The 22,796-nt window shown below is 50.3% G+C and overlaps 1 protein-coding gene and 1 pseudogene across 6 annotated transcripts in view; one reads left to right on the forward strand and one right to left on the reverse strand.

Annotated features, from left to right (window-relative positions):
- The window catches only part of PI4KB (phosphatidylinositol 4-kinase beta), a 48,460-nt gene extending 26,735 nt beyond the window's left edge, over positions 1–21,725 (reverse strand). For all 5 annotated transcript variants that reach the window (XM_081840925.1, XM_081840923.1, XM_081840922.1 and 2 more), the window contains exons 1-2: positions 21,604–21,725; positions 6,880–7,862 (exon numbers count right to left, since the gene is read on the reverse strand). In XM_081840925.1, the coding sequence (XP_081697051.1) occupies positions 6,880–7,833 (954 nt within the window). In that variant the 5' untranslated portion in view covers positions 7,834–7,862; positions 21,604–21,725. The remainder of the gene's footprint in view (positions 1–6,879; positions 7,863–21,603) is intronic.
- On the forward strand, positions 2,529–3,073 carry LOC309330052 (small ribosomal subunit protein uS19-like; annotated as a pseudogene). The gene is made up of 2 exons (XR_014161610.1): positions 2,529–2,552; positions 2,589–3,073. The product of XR_014161610.1 is annotated as a small ribosomal subunit protein uS19-like (transcript).
- Positions 21,726–22,796: the final 1,071 nt, after the last annotated feature.

Here is a 22,796-nt window from a genome sequence, read left to right on the forward strand (position 1 = left end):
TCATCCTGAAGCAAAGTTCTTAACCTGAAGCACTATTTCTGGGTTAGTGGAGTCTGTAACCTGAAGCGTATGTAACCTGAGGTACTGCTGTACTTTAAAGTGGGGCGACATCAGGATTGCAGGATCTGTTGCTGCCGAGAAGCAGATTTCAAAACAGTGGCCCAGATGGGCACATGCACCGCTGGCTCTGAGGGGCAGAGCATGCCTTTTGAGCCCAGAGCCTGGCATGCAAAGCCCTTCCGTGGAAGGAAAAACCCACACCTGGTATTCGCTGACAACTGAAGCAGGAGCTTTTCAGCTGCCAACTGCCCAGACATCTCCTGGTAGACTCTTCATCTGCCTTTTGCTCCTGGTTGAGAGGGGCTGAAGAAGCCTTTTCAGTCACGAGGGCCGCATTTCCTTCTTGGCAAGCTTCGGGAGACCGCGTGCCAGCGGTGGGCGGGGGCCAGAGGAGAAAGGAGGCAGAGCGACAGAGGCAGCTCTTACCTCTGCACAGTAGGCCTACACCCCAGCTGTGCAAAAAGCAAGAGGCATTCATACTTCCCCTGCATGCAGACGCACCTCTCCACCCAAATATCGTAGTTCAAGGACATGTTCCAGCTAAGTGAAGGCACTCAAGGGGGGCCCACAGCACTGCCAGCGAGAAGAGTGGGGGCCCCGGGGAGAGGTCCAAGGGCTGGAGAGAGGGGAATGACGCGCCCAGAGGTCCGGCCACTGAATTAATTCATGGCAGGCCTACTGCTTTCTGGCTAAGGGTTTCACTAGCTCGGTGGAAAGTTGTCAGAGGAGGGGAAGGGTGCATTCGTAAGGGCAAGACACACACATATATACGTAACAGAAGAGCAGGTACCTTGCTTCATAAACCAAAGCAAGGAATATGGGGATCCCTTGCCACAATGGTAGGTTATTAGGAAAAAGGAATCACAGGAAGCCTCCAAATCCATCAGGTCCAGCTCAAGCGAGAGGCAGACTCCTGCCAAAGTAGTCAATGCTAATGCAGTTAGCAATTTGCGTGCTAAAGTGTGCATTTTAAGAGGTGACGAGACTAAGGGGTAATAGTAAGAGGCGCTTGGACCAGCCAAAGCATAAGAATGTAAGAAGAGGAGGCTGGATCAGGCCAATGTCCCAATTGTGGGTTGTAATCCACTTGGAGCAGTCAAGTACAACATTACCTGTTTTGCTAGAGTGGTCATGCTAGAGTTGGTCCAGCCGGTCGAAACTTCCTGTTCCTCCTGGCCTGGAGCATCCTTCCTTGCGTGTGACTAGTAGGTGGGTATGACCTCTCAGACCTGGTAAAAGGCCAAGTCACGTAGCCACCTCCCTCTCTTTGATCTTCTTTTTCGTCCTGCAAACTTCCTAATTCACCTGGACTGGACTGCTGGCCACCAGCAGTCCCCCAGGCTATCTCCCATATGGGGTAAACCTGTTTGTACATGTTTGTAACTTTAAGCCTAAAGCTTTGCTTCAGGGATCACACTGTGCTCTGCCTGACCATGAGTAAAACTACGTTCTTGTTACTTATAAATAAGACTGTTGTGTCTTTATTCTTTTAGGTAAAGGTAAAGGGACCCCTGACAATTAAGTCCAGTCGCGAACGACTCTGGGGATGCGGCGCTCATCTCGCTTTACAGGCCAAGGGAGCCGGCGTTTGTCCGCTTCTGCAGACAGTTTTTCTGGGTCATGTGGCCAGCATGACTAAGCCGCTTCTGGTGAAACCAGAGCAGTACACGGAAACGCCGTTTACCTTCCCGCTGGAACGGTACCTATTTATCTACTTGTGCTGCGTGCTTTCGAACTGCTAGGTTGGCAGGAGCTGGGACCGAGCAACGGGAGCTCACCCTGTCGCGGGGATTCAAACCGCCGACCTTTTGACTGGCAAGCCCAAGCAGCACAGTGGTTTAACCCACAGCGCCACCCGCGTCCCACTTTATTCTTTTAGGAGGATCAAAGGGGTCTTACCAGGAATAATAGAACATATCTCAGTTTGGACAAGCCAGATTGAATTGTTTTGATGTCTTAAGTGTATCTTTCATCTTTGTTGGAAGCCGCCCAGAGTGGCTGGGGAAACCCAACCAGATGGGCGGGGTACAAATAAATAATAATAATAATAATAATAATAATTATTATTATTATTATTATTATTAGAGACTCACACAAGTTTGCAACCAGCTTTCTGCTGCGTAAGAAGGGGAACGCACTCTGCTATATAAAGAAACTTGCCAGCATGAATTAGGACGGATATTAATAATCAATATATCCTCTCCTGCCACCCTCAACATTCCCACACCATCTAGCACAGCATCCTGTTCCCACAGTGACCACAAATTTGTCTCATGCTCTTTTAAAGCCATCTAGGTTGGTGGCCATCACTCCCTCCTGTGGCAGGGAGTTCCACCGTTTAACTCTGTGCTGCGTGAAGAAGTCCTTTAATTTAAGTATCCTGACTCTTCCAGCATTCAGGGTGTCACTGAGTTCTAGTGTAATGGGAGAGGTAAAATATTTCTCTCTCACACTTTTTTTTCCTGGAGGAGACTGCAGCCAAGATGGCGGAAGTGAAGCAGAAGAAGAAGAAGAAGAAGAAGCAGCAGAAGCAGCAGCAGCAGCAGCGTACTTTCTGGAAGGTCACCCATCGGGGTGTTGACCTGGACCAGCTCCTCGACATGTCCTACGAGCAGCTGATGCAGCTGTACAGTGCTCGCCACCGCCAGCGGCTCAACCGCGGCCTGCGCCACAAGCAGCACTCCCTCCTCAAGCAGCTGCGCAAGGCCAAGAAAGAGGCCCTGCCCATGGAGAAGCCTGAGGTGGTCAAAACCCACCTGCGAGACATGATTATCCTTCCAGAAATGGTGGGCAGCATGGTTGGCGTGTACAATGGGAAGACCTTCAACCAGGTGGAAATCAAGCCTGAAGTGATTGGCCACAATTTGGGAGAGTTCTCCATCACTTACAAGCCCGTTAAGCACGGCCGACCTGGAATCAGGGCCACTCCTCTCGGTTCATTCCTCTGAAGTAAGGGGATTTGGGAAGGCTTGTGTCTTGCGTGTAAATAAAAGGGTTTCCCAACAAAACAAAACGCAAAACAAATTTCTCTCTCTCCATGCTATGCATAGTTTTATAAACTTCTATCATGTTGCCCCTTACTTGCCTTTTCTCTAAACTCAAAGGTCCCCAAACTGCAACCTCCCTTTATAGGGGAGTTGCTCTGTCCCCTCCCTCTTGCAACTCTGCAATATCCCTTTTGAGGTGAGGCAACCAGAACTGCAATTTTAAGAAGTGCTCAGCCTCAGCCAAAGCATTTCCCACATTTTCCTCGGAACATCTCTTGCGGCACTTCGGGCCCAGAAGACTCTCCGCACGTCACCAGGAGAAATCCAGCCCTGCGTGAATTAATAAGCATTCCGGGCTCCGGTTTCCAGTTGGCGAGTGGCTGGGATCATCCTGGGCAACCGGCGGCCTCCGAGCTCCCGGCTTTCTATCAGCCCATTGTTCCCCTGCGAACAATGAAGCGGCAGGGAGTGGGAAGGGCTCTGCGAGCCGCCTTTGGAGCCATCTGGAAGACAAGCCTGGGAATCGAGAGCGTAATAGGGTGGTCAATTGTTCTGGCTTGGCCGGGACGGTCTGGGGAAGATCGCCTTCGCGCCCCAAGTCAGCATGCAGCATCTGGCAGAGTGCCAGCTTCCGAATGCGAAGCCAATCGGCTGCGCATCTCGCGTACCAGCCTACCTCGCAAGGTTGTTGTGTGCGCAGGATCAGATATACCTCTCCCATGCACACAACTGCGATTTCATGGGTGGAAATGTGATTTTAAAAAATGAGAAAAGAGCCTATGCATTCGAGAAGAGGGGAGGAAAGAAGCCCGGTTTCTCCACATGCATAGGCTCAGAAGAATTCCATGCAGCTCAACGCCTGAAAAAGAAATTTCTGGAATTTCTTTTATTCACTGCACACGCTAAAAAACTTGAGGCTGGCTCCTGGTAACTCGGCATTTCAAGCACGTTCCCCATCTTTAAAAGCAGATTAGACAAATTCATGGAGGATAAGGCTATCAAAGGCTGCTGATCACGATGGCTGTGTACTCCCCACTCCAAGACGAGGATTAACAAAAAGTGAACTGGGATTCGCAGGCAGGGAGAGTTGTTGCTGCTGCACCTTTGAGGCTTGGCCACTGTGAGAGAAGGAGGGCTGGACGGGATGGGCCCCCTTTGGTCTGATCCAGCAGCCAGGCCCTTCTGATGTTCTTATGGCACCACAAGGTCCTAAGTAGATACCACACAGTTTCCCAGTTCTACCACAAAATCCCCTTACTTCCCATCCCCTTACTTCCCCCTAGGCTTTATCACGGGACCCCCCCATCTCTCAAATGCCCCACGCCCAAAGAGCAGTCGCGCCAAGAACACTCGGCAACCGCGTCTGACGCAAGTCCAAGTCTACGGAGAGACAGGGAAAGTTCTGGCGCATTAAATATTCATTTGCTGCTCCGGCGATACTGAAATTCCACCCTAGAGTTTCTGCTCGGATGATCTCCAACAACGTGCGCCAAGGGGGTAGGAGAGAGAGAGAGAAAGGGAGAGTGAAAGTAGACCTCTTGGCTCGCCTCTGGCGGCTGAGTTCACGGACCAATGTTTTGCCAGATCGAGGGCTGGAAAGAGAGAGAGATCGCGGTCTGGCAGAGACAACCACAGCAGCACATCTGGACGCCAGAACAGGCACATTCAGCAGCACCGTAGAGGCCTGATGCATTTCAGCTCCCACTTGTCAATCACATGACGCCAAAATGATGTCACGTATTTGACACCAAATTTGGCCCCTGGAGGCTGATCCTGATAAGGATCTGGTCTGGGGAGCCAAAAAAGGGTTCCCCACCCATGATTTAAAGCTCTCCAACTTTTGTTCCCCTGCCCCACAAGCATGGGAATACATGTCCACACCCATTGAGATTCAGCAGCTGGTGTAGCATTGGGTATCCGCCCACACCACAATCTCTTTCCTCCACTTTTTAATTCTTTCACCAGTTTTTCTTCTTTAATAAAGGCAGGCGGCAGAAAGGATCTTGCTCTGGGTCGGACTGGGAGCTCGTTTTATTAATTATAATAAATGAGGGTGAGGAATGATGGGAGTTGTAGCCCAACAACATCTGAAAGGCACCACATTGGCTGCTCTTGAGAGTGTTGGACCGGCAAGACGTGGGTTTATACCCCTGCCTGGCCCGTTAGCTCCCTGGAGGACCTCTTAGTCCTAGCCTACCTCACAGGGTTGTTGTGAGGGTCCACATGAAAGGATGGGGAAAAGACACGTACCCACCCTGAGCTCCCTGGAAGAAGTTTGGAATTAAAAACCACAATATGCAAAACTAGATCATAATTCCATGAATACCCCTGGATACATTTGTTCCCCTCTACTGCAAGGCTGGGGAACCTTCAGGTGTGGTTCAGACCCCCAATTCCCTTCAGCGCCAGCTGCCAGCATAGCCAGCCATGAGGGACGATGGGAGTGGCAGTCCAGGAACACCTGGAAGGCCACAGATGCTCGCCATCCCTGTCTCCATAAAAAACCAAGAGGATTTCTGGTGGGATTTCCCCATGGAACACACAGGGCCTTATGTTCCCTCTATCTCAGTCAAGATCTATCACCAATTTTGGCAAGGAAAGCCAAGCAAATTAATACTCTGGGTTTCAAAGTTTCTTTTCTACACATTTTTTTTTGTTTGTTTCCCGAAAGAGAGAAATCACACCATCAACACCACTGGGTGGAAGAGAGAATTCATGGAGAGAACAAAATACCGGAGCCAAGACGGCTTTATCGACTGTAGAGGCGGAGCTAAAACTAGGTCCCTCCCACTGTCCCATGGCACTGTCAATCAGTGGCTAGCCAGGGGCTAGAAGACTCTCCGGACAGTGAGCGCGGCTGCCCCCTGGGATTGCCATCTTCCCCACCCCCAGGTCCACTTACCCCATTCCTCAGAGTGGGAGGCCTAGAACCTCACCCACATATTCCCAATACGTCATATTAATGACGCTGACTTCTGTAAGCATCTCCTTATCTAGCACGGCCTTCCCCATATGTTTCAGGCTCACAGCTCCCATCAACCCAGCCAGCACCACTGGCCTGGAGCAAACAATACGGCTGGAAGCCGGGAACCTGAAACATCTGGAAGGTGTCATGGTGGGGAAGGAACACAAGCAGCTGCCTTAGACGGAGCTATACCCACAGTCCTGCCGGCATGCTGGACGGAAGCAGCTCTCCAGGGTTTTCAAGCAGGGGACGTTCCCAGCCCTACCTGGAGATGCCAGGGGTGGAAACTGGGACACTCTGCATGCCAATCAGGTGTTCCACCCCAGGCCCACAGCCCTTTCCCAAGGCTGCCCCAATACGTGTGGATTTTCGATCGTAAGACCCTTGAGGAACAGGATACGTATGTAAAAAATGTAAACGCGGGATTGGAGGCAATGATGGGTGATCAGGGCAACAACACATGTGCCCCCGGGACTTTCTCTTTTCCTCTACCGCTATCGGGGGGACTGGTTGGCAATGCGAGGTTACATCGTCCCAAGAGATGCTCGAGATCAAGCGGTCCCTTGATAAGCAGCAGAAATGGAACCGCCCCGTCTCACGTTGGATCCGCAACGAAATCAGGCACGACTCCAAAAGGAGGGGGACAAGGCTGAGCCAGGAAAGCAGCCACAACCTGGTTGGCGCATGTCTTACCTTATGCCCAGCTCTCTGGCACGAGAATGGCCTCTGCCTACCAACTTGACACAGAGCTGAAAGCCCACCCTAGGCAGAATTTCCCCTCTCCTGATACGTTCGTTTTCACAAGGATTAAAAGCTGAATAACGGCGAAAAGGATAAGCCCCCACAGTAACCTATCCCCCTCGTTACCTCGTCGTCATTCTCCACTTTGGGGTTGCTGGCGGTCCTCTTCAGGTTGCTGCTGAGGTGGATGCCGACGGTGGCGTCCGACTTGGACCTCTGGTGAGTCCTTTTGGAGGGGGAGAGCCCCGCCTCGGGGGCCGGGCCGAGGGCCGGCAGCTCCCTCTTCCGGTGGGCCGGCTTGAGCTCGTCGGAGAGGATGAGCTTCCGTAGCTTGGTCCCGCGGGAGTGGCGCTGGGTGGAGATGTGCATGTCCGAGGAGTAGGCGCCCAGCAGGAGGGCGCACTGCAAGGAGAAGTTAATGCTCTGCCGGCAGCGGTGGACGATGTAGGGCTTGATGGCGTCGCCCACGTCCTCGTCCATGTGGATGTACATGTTCAGCAGCTGCGGCAGGTAGAAGTCCACGTCCTCGTTGCGGAAGCAGAAGAGCCGGTTTCCGATGTAGGCCTGCACGCCGGGCTCCTTCGAGTTGTACAGGTACGAGATGGCCATGGAGATGTCGAAGAGTTTCGACTCGAACAGGCGCAGCAGCCACGACTGCTTGGCCGAGTTGTTCTTCTGGCGCCGCCGGGCGCTCTTGACCGAGTTGGGCGTGTGCTGCTGCTCCTCCTCCTGGATCTTGTCCGGAGGGTCGTCCAGGCACTTGATCTCACAGCACTCGCCGGGGCTGCCGTTCAGCAGGGCCAGGCCGGGCCTGCGGGCCGGGCCTGCGCTGCCGTCCTTCAGCTGGATGGACCCGTCAGGAGAGATGCAATGCATCAGCTTGACCTTCTCCAGCACCTCCTCGCAGGCCTTCTTGGCCACCTCGGGGTCAATGACCGCCAGCTCGCCCACGCCTTCCGTGATGACCCCCAGGGCCGCCACCCCGCCATTTCCTGGGGGCGGCAGCACCGCTGCGGCCAGTGCCTCCTCCTCCTCTTCCTCCTCCCCTGGTGGCGGCACGTCTGCGTCGGAGTCACTCATATCCAAGGCGGGTCTGTGCTCTTTCAAAGCTGGAAAGCAAACCGAGAGAGGGAATTAAAAGAGAACGTGCGCTCATCAGGCAGCCTGGGAGCACAGAATGCTGGCCTTATGCAGCAACGCAGGTGTTCTCTCGATGAGCTTGAGTCCTTCCCCAAAAGGCAAACTAAGACACTAGTCCTCATGGTTGCAAATAACGGTCTGGTTTAATAGGTACATCCGGCTCAGTATTGACTACGCTGACTGGCAGGGAACATTTCTAGCCTTGCCTGCAATCGCTGTAAGGGATTGAACCCGGGACCTAGTGCACACAAAGCAGATTATCGCTGAGCTGTGGTCCTGCTAAATACAGCCTGTATTTCAGTGCTTAAAAACAAACAAACGGACGATCCCGTTTCACATTCCACCACCAGGACTATGGTTATTCATAGAAAGAGGATTCTTTTGCAGCAAGTACAAGCTGGGAAAAGGCCACAAGACTACTAGTGCATGGATCTATGCCAGTCATCTGTAGCCTTAAAGAAAACGGGGATGAGTGCCAATGTTCCTCCTCCTTGGTCACCAGAAACAATTTCTAACTCACCACAGGTGACCAGCGTTTTGACAAGGGTGCCTAAAGCGGATTTGCTTTTCCACTTGACGAGAGAGACTGGCCCAATGTACAGAGCGCGGCTAGGATTCAAATCCCACTTTTGCCACCCATTCTTAAGGTAGAAACCAACCCTGCTCCCATTCAGTATCAACGCTATTGATACTATTCATTTGCTGAGTGGCTCATTTCCACTGTGGCTCTTTCCTTTGGCCAGAGGTGGTCACCTTGGGCTGAACCCGGCCCAAGATCCCTGGGGTCACCAGCTCAAGGCCTGCTTGTAACCTCCAGTCCTGATGCCACGGCAGAAGACGGCAGAAGCTTCTTAAAAAATTAACTGTCAAGCATAAAGAGGTTCCCCTCCTTTTTTTTACCGCTGGCCACATACATGCGCTTAAAGCTTCTCTAACCTCTGGGAAATGGCCGGAGACTCCTGGAGTGTGGAAGGCAGGGAGAGAGTGCGAATACTTCTCTCACGATGTGGGCAGAGGCTGCGGGTTGCTACCTCTTCACAACCTACAGTGGTACCTCTGGTTACGAATGCTTCAGGTTACGAGTTCCACCAACCTGGAAGTAGCTGCTCCTGGTTGCGAACTTTGCCCCAGGATGCGAACAAAAATTGCACACCAGAGGCGCATGCGTGCACAACGAGAGGCCCCATTAGCGAAAGCGCACCCCAGGGTAAGAACCGTTTCAGCTTAGGAATGAACCTCCGGAACAAATTAAGTTCGTAACCAGAGGTACCACTGTATCCTTCCTTCTTTCCATCCTGCCACCATCAGAAGCACATTTGGTGGGAGAAGACAGGCCTTTTTGGTGGTGGCTCCCTGACTTTGAAACTCCTTCCCTAGAGAAGCCAGACAGACAGCCTCTTTGCTGTCATTCAGTCAACAGGTAAATACTGTTTTATTCCAACAGGTCTTCGGGAACTGACTGGATTTTAAATAGTGCTGTGATGAATTTACTATCTATATTTTAACACATCTATTTTGATGTTGTGTTAATTCTATTATGCTTTAATTTATTTTTACTATTATTTTTTATATGTTTTCAGTGTCCTGCATTTTATCTGTGTTGTTTTAATTTGTGTAAGCCGCCTGAAGTCTCAGTATGGGGAAATGGTGGGATGTAAAAAAATGAACGCAGTAATATTGGTCCCAGAGCAGCCTTACGAAAGCAGCTGCGACATTTTGGAATCTGGTGATTCAACTTGCAGCCATCCCAGAACTAAGAATGTCGCCTGTGCAGCAAAAAGGCGCTGTTTAAATACTAAAATCTCCCCCACCGCTCCGTAGATCCAGCACAGGTCCACGGCACAGGTCGTACCAGACCGAGAAGTCGTTAACAGGATTAGTTTAATGGTACTGGAACAGGAACAACATTTAGGCTGACAGGCAGCAGTCTCTGGTCGCTGCAAGTGTCTAACGGATCTGTAGTCTGGTGGGAGCTGTGTGCCCTTTACTGACTGGGCCCAGCCGAAACGCCAGCCCCATAGGCAAGAGCCTCTGGTGGCGGCATAGTGGTTAGTGTCAGACCAGGACCTGGGAAAGAGCAAGGTTCAAGTCCCCCCCCCCCTCTGCCTCATGAAGCTCACTGGGTGTGTCTTTGGGGGCAAGTTGCTACCTCCTTCAGCCTAACCTGCCTCATAGGGTTGTGGCAGGGATTAATGAGATGGGCAGGGAAGAACCACATACACCACTTCGAGCTCCTTGGATTAAAAAAAAAAAGGTGAGATATGAATGCAATGAATAAATGAATATTATAATTAATAATAATTTGATTTATTGCCCGCCCTTCAAGCTAAGGCTCCAGGGCAGGTTGCAACACTTTGAAATGCAGCATTTAAAAAGTTCTAAACAAATTACAGCAACAGGTTAGGTCAGGGGTCAGCAAACTTTTTCAGCAGGGGGCCGGTCCACTGTCCCTCAGACCTTGTGGGGGGCCCGGACTATATTTTGGGGGGGGGGGAGAGAATGAACGGATTCCTATGTCCCACAAATAACCCAGAGATGCATTTTAAATAAAAGGACACATTCTACTCATGGAAAAACATACTGATTCCTGGACCGTCCGTGGGCCGGATTTAGAAGGCGATTGGGACGGCTCCGGCCCCCGGGCGTTAGTGTGCCTACCCATGGATTAGGTCCTAGAACATATGTGCACCCCTAGACCAGAACAAAGAGAGGCATCTTTGAAATAGGATAGAAACTGTGTTGTGCCAGTGTCCGGACACTCCTCTGCCCCCCCCCCATAGCAGCACTAACAAATTTGGAGCTGGCGGGGGAGATTAAGGGAGGCGGGGGGGGGGAGCAGAAGACCATTAAGGGATTTAGCTGGAGTCCATCGGAGGTTTATTAAACAAGGGGCAAATAGAGAGTGTTGCAGGGCCCCATTCGGCCCCCACCCCTGCCATCTGTGAACAAACCCCGAAGAAGCCATTTGCAGGAAGCAGAATTTAAATATCTCCCCCTCATTTCTGCTATTTATTCATCATGCTGTGTAGTTAATGATAAGCCTTCATGACTTAACTAATATTTTAAATAACAACAACACAATGTCACACTTAAGCAGTGAAGTAAAAGAGGCTGAAATTTAGGCACAGGGGTCTTGGCAGGACGAGTCATTTTGCAAGAAGGAAGACTTCCGAGAGGAGCAATTAAAAGTCCGTGTTCCAGGAAGTAAATTAACCAAGATGTAGACGGGGGGGGGGGGGAGCTCCCCATGGATGCAAAGCCTGGAGGAGAGGAAAGGCAAGGGACGTGGAAGTGGGTGCGAAGCAGGCTGCACGGAAATGAACTGGCAAGCAAAGAGAACTTGGGCAACACGTGGAGAAGTGTCAAGAGCGCCAAAGGACAGGTGCAGATGTAGAGACAGGTGAACCGAACGCAGGTGAAGGAAGTGGGAAGATCTAGGCAGGATGGCAGTAGGCCCAGAGGAGAGGATGGAGAGGCCCCACCTGACAGCCACAAATCTATCAGGCAAATGAAAGGGTCCATGGCAAGCAGAAGTCAACAGCTGGCTACTGGCTGAAGCCAGAACCTGCGAGTCCCTGGGATGCAGAAAGCTCCCAGCACCAACTCAGACCCTAGAGTCCAACTAAGCTCAGTGCTGCTGACACTCAGTGGCAGAATCTCTCGGGGGTTTAAAGAGGGAGTCTTTCCGAGGTGCCACTGGGCTTTGAACCCGGGGCCTTCTGCATTCGGTGCAGGTGCTCACTGCTGTCCTTCCCCAAAAGATAATTCGATGACAGAAAGTGAGGAGGAATTAAAGAAACTTTTAATGAGGGTGAAAGATGAGAGCGCAAAATATGGTCTGAAGCTCAACATCAAAAAAACTAAGATCATGGCCACTGCGCCCATCACCTCCTGGCAAATAGAAGGGGAAGAAATGGAGGCAGTGAGAGATTTTACTTTCTTGGGCTCCATGATCACTGCAGATGGTGACAAATTAAAAGACGCCTGCTCCTTGGGAGAAAGGCGATGGCAAACCTAGACAGCATCTTAAAAAGCAGAGACACCACCTTGCCGACAAAGGTCCGTATTGTTAAAGCTCTGGTTTTCCCAGTAGTGATGTATGGAAGTGAAAGCTGGACCACCAAGAAGGCTGATCGCTGAAGAATGGATGCTTTTGAATTCTGGTGCTGGAGGAGACTCTTGAGAGTCCCATGGACTGCAAGAAGATCAAACCTCTCCATTCTGAAGGAAATCAGCCCTGAGTGCTCCCTGGAAGGACAGACCCTGAAGCTGAGGCTCCAAGATTTTGGCCACCTCATGAGAAGAGAAGACTCCCTGGAAAAGACCTTGACGTTGGGAAAGATGGAGGGCACAAGGAGAAGGGGACGACAGAGGACGAGATGGTGGGACAGTGTTCTCGAAGCTACCAGCATGAGTCTGACCAAACTGCGGGAGGCAGCGGAAGACAGGAGTGCCTGGCGTGCTCTGGTCCAGGCGGTCACGAAGAGTCGGACACAACTAAACAAGAAATAGTCCTCACGGTTGCGAATAAAGGGCTGATTTAACAGGAAACCACAGAAAGATGCCTTTCACAGTGTCAGCCCCTTGGTCGCACTGGCTGAGTATTGTCTACATGGACTGGCAGTGGTTCTCTAGGGCTTCAGGTAAGGAGCCTGTCCTGGAGATGGCGGGGGCTGAGCTTTCTGCACGCTGAGCAGATGCTCTGGCCCCGAGCGTCATCCCTTCCCTTGTGATCTTCAAATGTTAAGAGTCACTGCAGCAGAGCTATGCTTCCTCACGCACCCAGAGATTAACACACAGAGAGAGAGCGCAGAAGAATTAATCCCCTTCTTTCCAAAAAGGGAAGCTTTCACTTAGAGGAGTTTCCTGCCAATAACACTCCCAAATTCAAAGCGCCACACAAGAGAGGATTTGCAGCCTGCGAAGAACACGCTAGCAGCTCACAGGGTCCGAAATTAAATGACTCCCTACTAATTAAAGGATGGAATGAATACCCAGTTTTATCTGCTTAGCATGTGATGTAACCACTGGAAGGTGGGGCCAGGGGCACGGCTTCTCTCATCAAAAGCTCCAGAGGAATTTTGCCTTCTATGATCTTTTGTCCCTCTCTCCCTCTCCCACACCAATGCTTAAAATAAATGTGGAAGAGCTGCTGCTTTCAGCGGACTCAGGTTAATCCAGGGACTAGCACCAGGGGGTTTGTAGTCCAGGATCCACGACTACAGCAGCTTTCCAAAGTAAACAAGTCCAAAGAGAATCAGAGAATCCTTCCCACAGCAACTTCTACCACAGAACCCTGCAGAGCAGCCTTACCCAGCCCCCGCCCCCCGCTATATAATATTTATATATCCGTTTCCTCAAGGGCTCTCTTGCAAATCTTTACAACAGCCCTGCAAGGCAGGGCAGCGTCATCATCCCCATGTTTTGGGGGGATTTGGCAAGGAAGAGGAGCAGTTTTCCAATGGTCACTCCTCAAATTCACAGCTCCTGTTTGGAAGGAAGCAGGAGAGAACTGGGGAGGGGGAATTCCAGCAGGGAGTTTGTGCCTGAGGCCAAGAGCCAATTAGCTCTCCACTGCCAGAGCATGAGGCAGCTCAAGATCTCTCAGGGGATTCCCACACAGGCCCTCCTGTCACATTTAACCACATTTTCCTTCACCTTGCTCATCTGGGTACCCAAAGCAGATTGTGCTTTAAATATATACAGTGGACGCTTGGGTTGTGAACGTGATCCGTGTGGGATACATGTTCGCAACCCGTTCCGGTACTTCCGGGTTTCGGCGGTCCATAACCTTAAAAAACACAACCTGAAGCAGCTGTAACCCGAGGTATGACTGTACAGTGGTACCTCGGGTTAAGTACTTAATTTGTTCCGGAGGTCTGTTCTTAACCTGAAACTGTTCTTAACCTGAAGCACCACTAAAGGGGCCTTCTGCTGCTGCGCCACCGCCGGAGCACGATTTCTGTTCTCATCCTGAAGCAAAAGTTCCTAATCCGAGGTACTATTTCTGGGTTAGCGGAGTCTGTAACCTGAAGCATATGTAACCCGAGGTACCACTGTATATATATGGGGGAGGGGTGACAGCATAGTCAATGGGCTGTACCCAACTAAATTTTACTCCCAAGTAAACCCACTGAAATTAATCACCCTAGCTTAGTCACACACACATTCATTTTGACGGGTCTTTGCATCGGAGGCAACCTGATGCAAAACACGAAGTTAAGGATGTGAAACCACCCAAAAGGAGATAGGAACATCAGACGAGCCTGCTTTCTGGATGAGGCCAAAGGGGGCCCATCTAGCCCAGCATCCTGTTCTCACAGTGGCCAACCGGATGCCGCAACAGGAAGCCCACAAGAGAGACCGGAGTGCTCCTGTATTCTCCAATCGTCGTTCCACAATAGCTGGTATTCAGAGGTAGATTATCCCTGGGCATGGAGGTTCTGCTGTCACAACAGACCTCCGCAAGGATAGCCCTGCTGGATCAGACCAACGGCCCATCCCAGCGGTGGCCACCCAGGGGCCTGTGGGAAACTCACAAGCAGGACCCGGGTCCAAGAACCCTTTCTCCTCCCGTGGTTTCCAGCAACTGGTATTCAGAAGCGTTACTGCATCCGACCGTGGAGGCAGCGCACAGCCATTGTGACTCGTGGCCTTCTTCTGCATCACATATTCATCCAGAGCTCTTTTACAGCCATCCAGGAGAGCCAAACTTAAAAATAAATATTATTATATTGCTTTAAAGAGCTGTCCTAGGCAATGGCTGCACCCCGTGGCAGAGGATTAGTGATCTCTCCAAGTTAATTACGCCTTGCATGAAGCTGGAAGCTGGGATTGTGGAACCAGCCCAGATAGCGCCAGGATAAGCTCCAGACATCTGGTGGCTATTAAACAGTGTTACTTTCCTCCCCAAGGCCGAGTGTTTTGCAGAATTTGCTGCCCACCCACCTCCCAAGGACAGAACACGTGGCTCTCATTGAAGCTTCACCCAGCTTACGAGATCTACGTTAAGCAGCGCAACCTCCCCTCAGCCCCCATCCCTTCTCCGACTCCATGTCAAGAAATCGCCTCAAAGGTCAAGGAAAGCAGGCCTAGCCTGAAGTCAACAACAGGAAAAGCAGGGACTTTGGGGTGGGAGGGCAGGTGAAGAACAGGATTACACCTGCCTATGAAGGCAGCACCAATCCAGACCTAAATTAAACAGGGCAGTTGGGAAAACCCCATAATCTTTCAAGCATGGGACACTACTTGGCGTAGAGGAAAGACTCGCTGGACGGGAATTAGGCTTTTTCCACAGAGGCTGAGCCAGGGAAGGCTAAAAAAAATAAATTAAAAGTCTCCTGTCTGGTCAGCCCAAAGCACTATGGACGTGTCAGAAACCCGTGCACTCTGACAGATTCTGGCAGCTGCAGGAAGGGTCTCTCAGTCCTCTGAATCAACCCCAGGCCCCTTGTGCTAATGCTTTGCATAAATATCAAGATTCTAGTCCTCATTGTTCAAGGTCCTCGCCTGTAATCCCCTCCCCTCCACTCCCAAGACACCTCCATGCTCCCTCCAGTCTTCACAAGTCAATAATTTCTTACATCTCTTTCCTTGGCTGCTGTCCCCTCTTCCTTCGGCCAGGAATTCTACAAGGGTGCTGCTGGGGAGGGGTGTCACTGTAGAGAAGGCTCTGCTCTTGGAAGCTGCCACCAAGGGCAGAGAGCAGGGTATCTGCAGAGGGCCTTAAAGGACACAAAGGGACATGATTGGAGGTGGTGTGTCTCTGGTGTGACCTCTGGGCTGTTTTGGGGCTTTAATACAGGGGTGGAGATCCTGTGGCGCGTCAGGTGTTCCTGCATTCCAGCTATCATCATCATCATCATCATCATCATCATCATCATCATCCCCCCCCCCCCCGACCACACGGGCTCTTAGCTGAGAGCCCAACCACAGGATGTGGAGAGCCACAGGTTCCCACACCCCGCTTTAAAAAGCTCAAAGCCCAGACATTGAACTAGGCCGGGAAAATAATTTGGAAGCCTGTAATCCTGGAGAGGCTAATAGTCACGATGCTACATGCAACCTCCACTTGCAGAGGCAGTCTACCTTTGAAATGCCAGAGGCTGGGGGCACATACCGGGGGAGGGCTTTTGAAATAGGTAGGGCCCCATATGCACTATAATTCTGCTTTAAACAGACATGGCTTCCCCCAAAACACACTGTGAACTGTAGTTTGTTCAGGGTGCTGAAAATTATTGGCAGGAGACCCTTGTCCCCCCTCACAGAGCGGCAATTAATAGAGCGGTTTAACAATCCATCCCTCTCTCTGGGGATTGGAAAATATAGCTGCAGCAAGGAATCCTGGAACCTGTAGTTTCCTGAGGGAACCAGGGCTCTTCCTGTTAGTCACCCCTAGCTCCTCCAAAGAACTAACATTCCCAGGATGCCTTAAGCTTGGGGGCAGCAGCAGGGAAACGGCCTTTTGCAAACCACCTCCAAACGGGTTTGCGCAAACAAGTTTTAAACCAGGTTTTGCAAACTGAAAAATGATGCAAACGATAAGATAGAGGGGGGGGGGAGGACCCTTCCATGTCATGCTAATGAGGGGTGGTTAAACTACTCTGTCAACTGTAAAGGGAACTGAGGCTTGCTCCTAACAACTTTAAGCACCCTGAACATACTACAGCTCCCAGGATTCTTTGGGGGAAAGCCACGACGGAACAAAGTGGTATGATAGTGATTGAAATGAATACGGCTGTTGAGGAGGCCCTAGATTTCTACCCAAGAAGGCAGTGATCCCAGGGAACTTTGCAGCATCGACAGGGGACGGGGAGGAGCAGACAGCTGAACTTGTGCAAGGGCAATTTAGCAGGATGAGTATACTTTTTTTTTTTTAATGTACACACACAAAAAGGCAAGTCTGAACCAAGCCACTGAGTCACACGGAGATGGTGGCAACTGCTGGGGGTTTGCTTCTGAAGCAGCGGTGACAAGAGTTATCGCTCCCAGAGTTCTTGCAGGCTGGAATATCACAGCCATGTGCTCACAGACACACAGAGGGCCACGAGCGCTGGAAAACCACTTTGCCATCCCACACCATTCTGTCACAGCTGACTCACCCCCTTCGCAACCACCTGCCTGTGCTGGGCGATGAATGATGCTGGTCTACCTTACAGGAAGGGCGGGGCATATCAGAAGTCTTTCTTTCCCCCCACCCCAATGCTTTTTATTGATTTTCACAAACATAAATAAAACTTAAAGTTTTACAATCAACATTTTGTGTTGTCTTATTTACCTTGTGCCCAGACTTCCCTCCTTCCCTCCTACGGTTTTCCTAATTTACATCTTCTCTTGCAGATTCTTATTTACCCTCTATTCACATCACAGGATTTATATTAGCCCTGCTACAGTTTTTAAACTTCTGCAGTTAATTCGTATGTATGCAACAAATTTACTCCACTCTTCTTCAAACTTTTTGGTCTCGAATTTTATAGGTCATTTTTGCTAATTCTGTATATTCAAAAATTTTAGTCTGCCACTCTGTTAGAGTTGGGATCTCCTGGGATTTCCACTTTGGGGCCACGAGGATCCTAGCGGCAGCCGTGGCATACTGAAACAATTTACGATCATATCGGAAGTCTTTCGCTGGACTCCAACTCCCAGTAGGCAGCATGCCCAAAGGTCAGGGAGGATGGCGGGAGATGTAGTCTAGCAAGAGCTGGAGGGCCACAGCCTCCTCACCTGTGCCTGACAGGATCGCTGTGAGCAATGAAAGGGGGTTGGACTAGATGACTCCTCGGGCCCCTTCCAACTCTGCAGTTCTATGTGTCTATGATTAGAGAGGTAATTTGCCTAACTGATCTAACCTGGGGAAAGGTGGTAGCTCAGTGGTAGAGCACCTGCTTTGCATGCAGAAGGTCCTGGGTTCAATTCTTGCCATCTTCAGGCAGGACTGGGAGGGACTCTGTCTGAATCCCAGAGAGATGCTGTCTGCCAGCATAGACAATACAGAGCTACATAAACTAAGGGTCTGAGTATAAAGCAGATTCCTAAGTCAAATCTTGGATCATGACCATGAGGACTAGAATCTTAGTATTAATTTTAAAGCTAGTGACATAGGGCACCCACTTTACACGCAGAAGGTCCCAGGCATTTGGAGGTAGGACTGAGAGAGGAGAGCTGCTGCCAGTCAGTGTAGACAATATGGAGCTAAACAGACCAAGGGTCTGACTTGGTAAAATATGTTATTAATAATAATAATAATAATAATACCTCTCCTCCCATTACATATCTTTAGCTGCCAGGCAAAAACATTCCTCGTAACTCTTTAGCTAATTAAGCAACATATAGGCCAAAGACTTAAGAGGGATGTTTTTAACTAGCGGATGAAGATATGTAACGAAGGTGCCAGTCAAACCTTTCTGGGGAGAGCATTCCAGAAACAGGGAGCCATCGCAGAAAAGGCTCATTTCCACGTGGAGAAGGCACACAAAGAAGGCCCTCAAATGACGGTCGCACGATCTAAGTCGGTTCATATAGGGATAGGCAGTCCTTGAGCTCTTATGGTCCTGGGCTGTTCAAGACTTCTTAAGTCAAAGCCAGCACTTTGAATTGGGCCCCAAAGCTAATTGGCAGTCAGTGCAGTTGGACCAGGACCAGTATAATATGCTCAAACCATCTTGCCCCATCGAGCCACCTGGCCACTGAAATCTGCACCAGCTGAAGTTTCCGAACCGCCTTCAGAGGCAGGCCCATGTATAATGTGTTGCGGTAATCTAACCTAGAGGTTACCAGAGTACAGATGGCAGAAATTAGGCTAGCCCTGTCCAGATAGGGGTACAGCCAAAGCTGATGGAAGGCATTTCAGGCCATTGAGGCCACCTGAGCACCCCCAAGCTGCATACCTGCTCCTTCAGGGGGAGTGTAACCCCCTAACAGAGCCTCAGTCTTATTTGGACTGAGCTTCAATTTGCTGGCTCTCATCCAGTGCATAATGTATTTTTAATCTTTGTTGGAAGCCGCCCAGAGTGGCTGGGGAAGCCCAGCCAGATGGGCGGGGTACAAATAAATTATTATTATTATTATTATTATTATTATTATTATTATTATTATTATTACTACTACTACCGAGGCAAGACAACGGCTCAGCTCATCCACTGCCACACCTGCAGATGTAAAGGAGAAGAGTTATGTAGCATCAGCATATTGCTGACAACGTACTCCAAAATTCGGGATGACCCTACTCAGCAGTTTCATGTAGATGTTAAAACAGCATGGGGGATAAAACTGAACCCGAGCCCTCCCCAAGCATCACCCTCTGGAAACAACCACCCAAGTAGGAACGTAACCACTGCAAAGCAGTGCAACCCACCCCTAACTTGATAGCTTCCTGTGTTCCTCCTTTCGGGGAATATGGTATAGTAATCCAACAATATCTGGAGGGCATCAGGGTGGGGAAGGCTCACATGCACAGAGTCCTCTGGGTGTTTAAAACTGAATGCCTAAACACAAACCACTGCTGCTCCAATTTAAAAACAAGAGCAAAGTATTTTGGCAACTTTAAAAGATGAATGGTTTTTTTGTGTGACATAAACTCTTGCAAAGTACGGCAGGCAATACAAAGTGTTATACTGAGCTATACAGTGGACACTCGGGCAGCGAACGTGATCCATGCGGGAGGCATGTTCGCAACCCGCAGCGCTGCGTCTGCACACGCGCAATTTGGTGCTTCTGCGCATGTGCCGAAACCCAGAAGTAACCCATTCCGGTACTTTCGGGTTCGGTGCAGTGCGCAACCCGAAAACGCACAACCTAAAGTGTCTGTAACCCGAGGTATGACTGTACAGTGGTGCCCCGCAAGACGAATGCCTCGCAAGACGAAAAACTCGCTAGACGAAAGAGTTTTCCGTCTTTTGAGGTGCTTCGCAAGACGAATTTCCCTATGGGCTTGCTTCGCAAGATGAAACACCTTGCGAGTTCTTGCAAGTTTTTTTCCTCCCCCCCCCTTTTTCTAAGCCGCTAAGCCGCTAATAGCTGTGCTTCGCAAGACGAAAAAACCGCAAGATGAAGAGACTCGCGGAACGGATTAATTTCGTCTTGCGAGGCACCACTGTATGCAGTTTCAGGAGTGGGGGAGAATTGTAAGCGGCAAGGTCAGAGGCAAATGAAATGCAGAGGACCGATGGTGGTAACATGGACCTAAGAACGGAAGATGGGCGCTGCAGGAGCCCACCTCATCCTGTATCCTTTTCTCACAGCAGCCAGCCATATGCCTGTGGGAAACCCATACGCAGGATCCAAGCCCTCTCTGCTCCTGCCACAAGAAGTTTGTTAGCCCTTTAAGGTGCTGCAAGAGATAGCTGCACCCTCTGGAAAGGATGACGAAAGTAACTAAACAGTGAGAAGGGAACAGCAGTACCAGCACAGGACACAACAGGCACCCAGGCAGGGTGTTTCATGGGAACCTCAGGGGAGCCCTTCAGCTCCGCTGGAAGACCAGCTCCATCGTGCCTCCTCTCCCCTCAACACCCACCTGGAAGGAGCCTCAGCCAGCCAGGTTAGAAAGCAGCGCTCGTTCTGTCACCTCTGCAGAAAGACCAGCTCCATCAGGAGCCTCCTAGCCCTGAACTATTCCCATTCAATAGAACTGCTATTTAAACATTTTAAGAATCTGTGTCTGAGTTTCCCTCCCTGCCCCTCTTTCCTTTTGTGCCATGCCATTTAGATTGCAAGCCTGTGAGCAGAGACTGCCTTGTTTTAACCAGCCATTCTGGAAGCCTTTTCGTGTGTTACCGGTCTGTAAATAAACAGGCTGCTGAGGGCCCCCAGTTTCTTACTGGCAAAACAGGCTCATTGAATCATTGGCTGGAAGAGGTAGGAGTGTGTGTCTGCTTCGGATTGGAGCACCGGGTAAAAAGGGAAGGAAACAGCCCAGACTTGAGAGGTAAGAAAGAAGGAAATCGGATGCGGGGCAATCTCTGGCCTTCCAGATGTTGCTGCATTACAACCCCCATTAGCCCCAGCAAGAATGGGCATTGGTCAGGGATCATAGAATTGTAGAGTTGGAAGAGATTCTGAGCATCATCTAGTCCAACTCCCAGCAATGCAGGAATACGAAGTTGTCCCATACAGGGATTGAACTTGCAACTGTGGCATTATCAGCACCATTCTCTAACCAATGAGGGTAGCGGTAGTGCAGCAACAACTGGAGGGCCAGAGGTTCCCCACACTTGCAGTTAATCATGATTCCCTCCTCCTCTTCTTGAAAATCCAAGAATTGGGAAGTACTAGCCCGATACTGAATTCTGGTGCTGGAGGAGACTCTTGAGAGTCCCATGGACTGCAAGAAGATCCAACCTCTCCATTCTGAAGGAAATCCGCCCTGAGTGCTCACTGGAAGGACAGATCCTGAAGCTGAGGCTCCAAGACTTTGGCCACCTCATGAGAAGAGAAGACTCCCTGGATAAGACCCTGATGCTGGGAAAGATGGAGGGCGCAAGGAGAAGGGGACGACAGAGGACGAGATGGTGGGACAGTGTTCTGGAAGCTACTAACATGAGTTTGACCGAACTGCAGGAGGCAGAGGAAGACAGGAGTGCCTGGCGTGCTCTGGTCCAGGGGTCACGAAGAGTCGGACACAACTAAACAACTAAACAACAACAACAGCCCAATACACCACAAAGGAGGCCCACACGCATGCCCAGAGAAGGAGGCCCATCCATCACTCACCTCTCTCGTGCCCATCCAACCAGGCAGCTTGCCCCTGCTGAGACGCTCGCCCACAATGCCAGCCGAGTCAGCCATCTTTGAGATGGGGACTCAAAGGGATTCTCTGCGATGATCCTTCACAGCTGTAGGAAGAAAAGCGAGGTGTGTTGGGAGGGGGTTTTTGGTCTGCTTTTTAAACACAGCATCTCTCTCAAACACTGAAATACCAGAAAGGTGTTTGCAGAAATCTGGAGGGATGCCACACATCACTTCATGTTCAAAAGCACAGTCCATTTTTGAAGGGGTGAAGGTAGCGTTCATCCTCGAAGACTGAAATATCAGAACGGAAGGAGGTATACACATTCAGGACACTATGGTTCAAGTGCAAAGCCTGGCTCAAACCCTATACCTGTTCTCACAAGGGAGAAAAGTGGACAGGGATATAGGGATGTCAAAACAATCATAAACTTGGTGGGTAGGTTTATAAGACAATCTGAAGTGGAAATGCTCAGAAGAGGAGAGGTGGAAGAGGCAGATAAACTGCAAAGTAAGAATGTAATTGGAATCGGATGTCTCTGAAGCTTAGAAAAGCCCACTCAGCACGGAGAGCTGCAAAACCAGCAAGGACTCAGAAACGCTATGAGGACCGCTGGCAAACTTGCTCTGACTCTCCTTTCCCCACACCACAGGCAAAGCTGCATCTTCCCGTCCCTACAAGGAAGCAAGTGTATAATTAAAAGAGCTTTTAAAAGAGAAACTTGCTCCTTGGCAACTCAGCGAGGAGGGTGAAAAGGACCCTGAAAAATCCCGGAGGAAGTGGGGTGGGGAAGAGGGAGAAGGTGAGGTATTAAAAGCCCAGCACTCCTTAACATGAAGAACAAAAAATGGCAGTCTTGAGGAGTTGTGGGATACAACTGGTGTGGAAATACGCCTGCAAAAAGTTACTAGCCTCCCAAATATGTTTTGTTTTAGAAGAAGTCGTCTGATTTAAACCCTAGAAGCCGCTGCATGACATTAAGGTTACAGATAAATGGGTCAGAGGTAATAGAGGAGCAGCGGTGAGGAAGGCGTCTCATATCCAAGGACGGGAGAAAGGAAAACGGGGGTCAGGGAATGGAGTGGAAAGAGGTGAAGTGAGGGGGTGGCAGAAAGGGGGCCAGTATTTATTTGCAGAAAAGGGGGGTGGACAGGGGCCACTAAATCCCAGGAATCAG

This window comes from Podarcis erhardii (genome assembly GCF_964252035.2).
Source record: "Podarcis erhardii genome assembly, chromosome: 15".
Classification (NCBI taxonomy): Eukaryota; Metazoa; Chordata; class Lepidosauria; order Squamata; family Lacertidae; genus Podarcis; species Podarcis erhardii.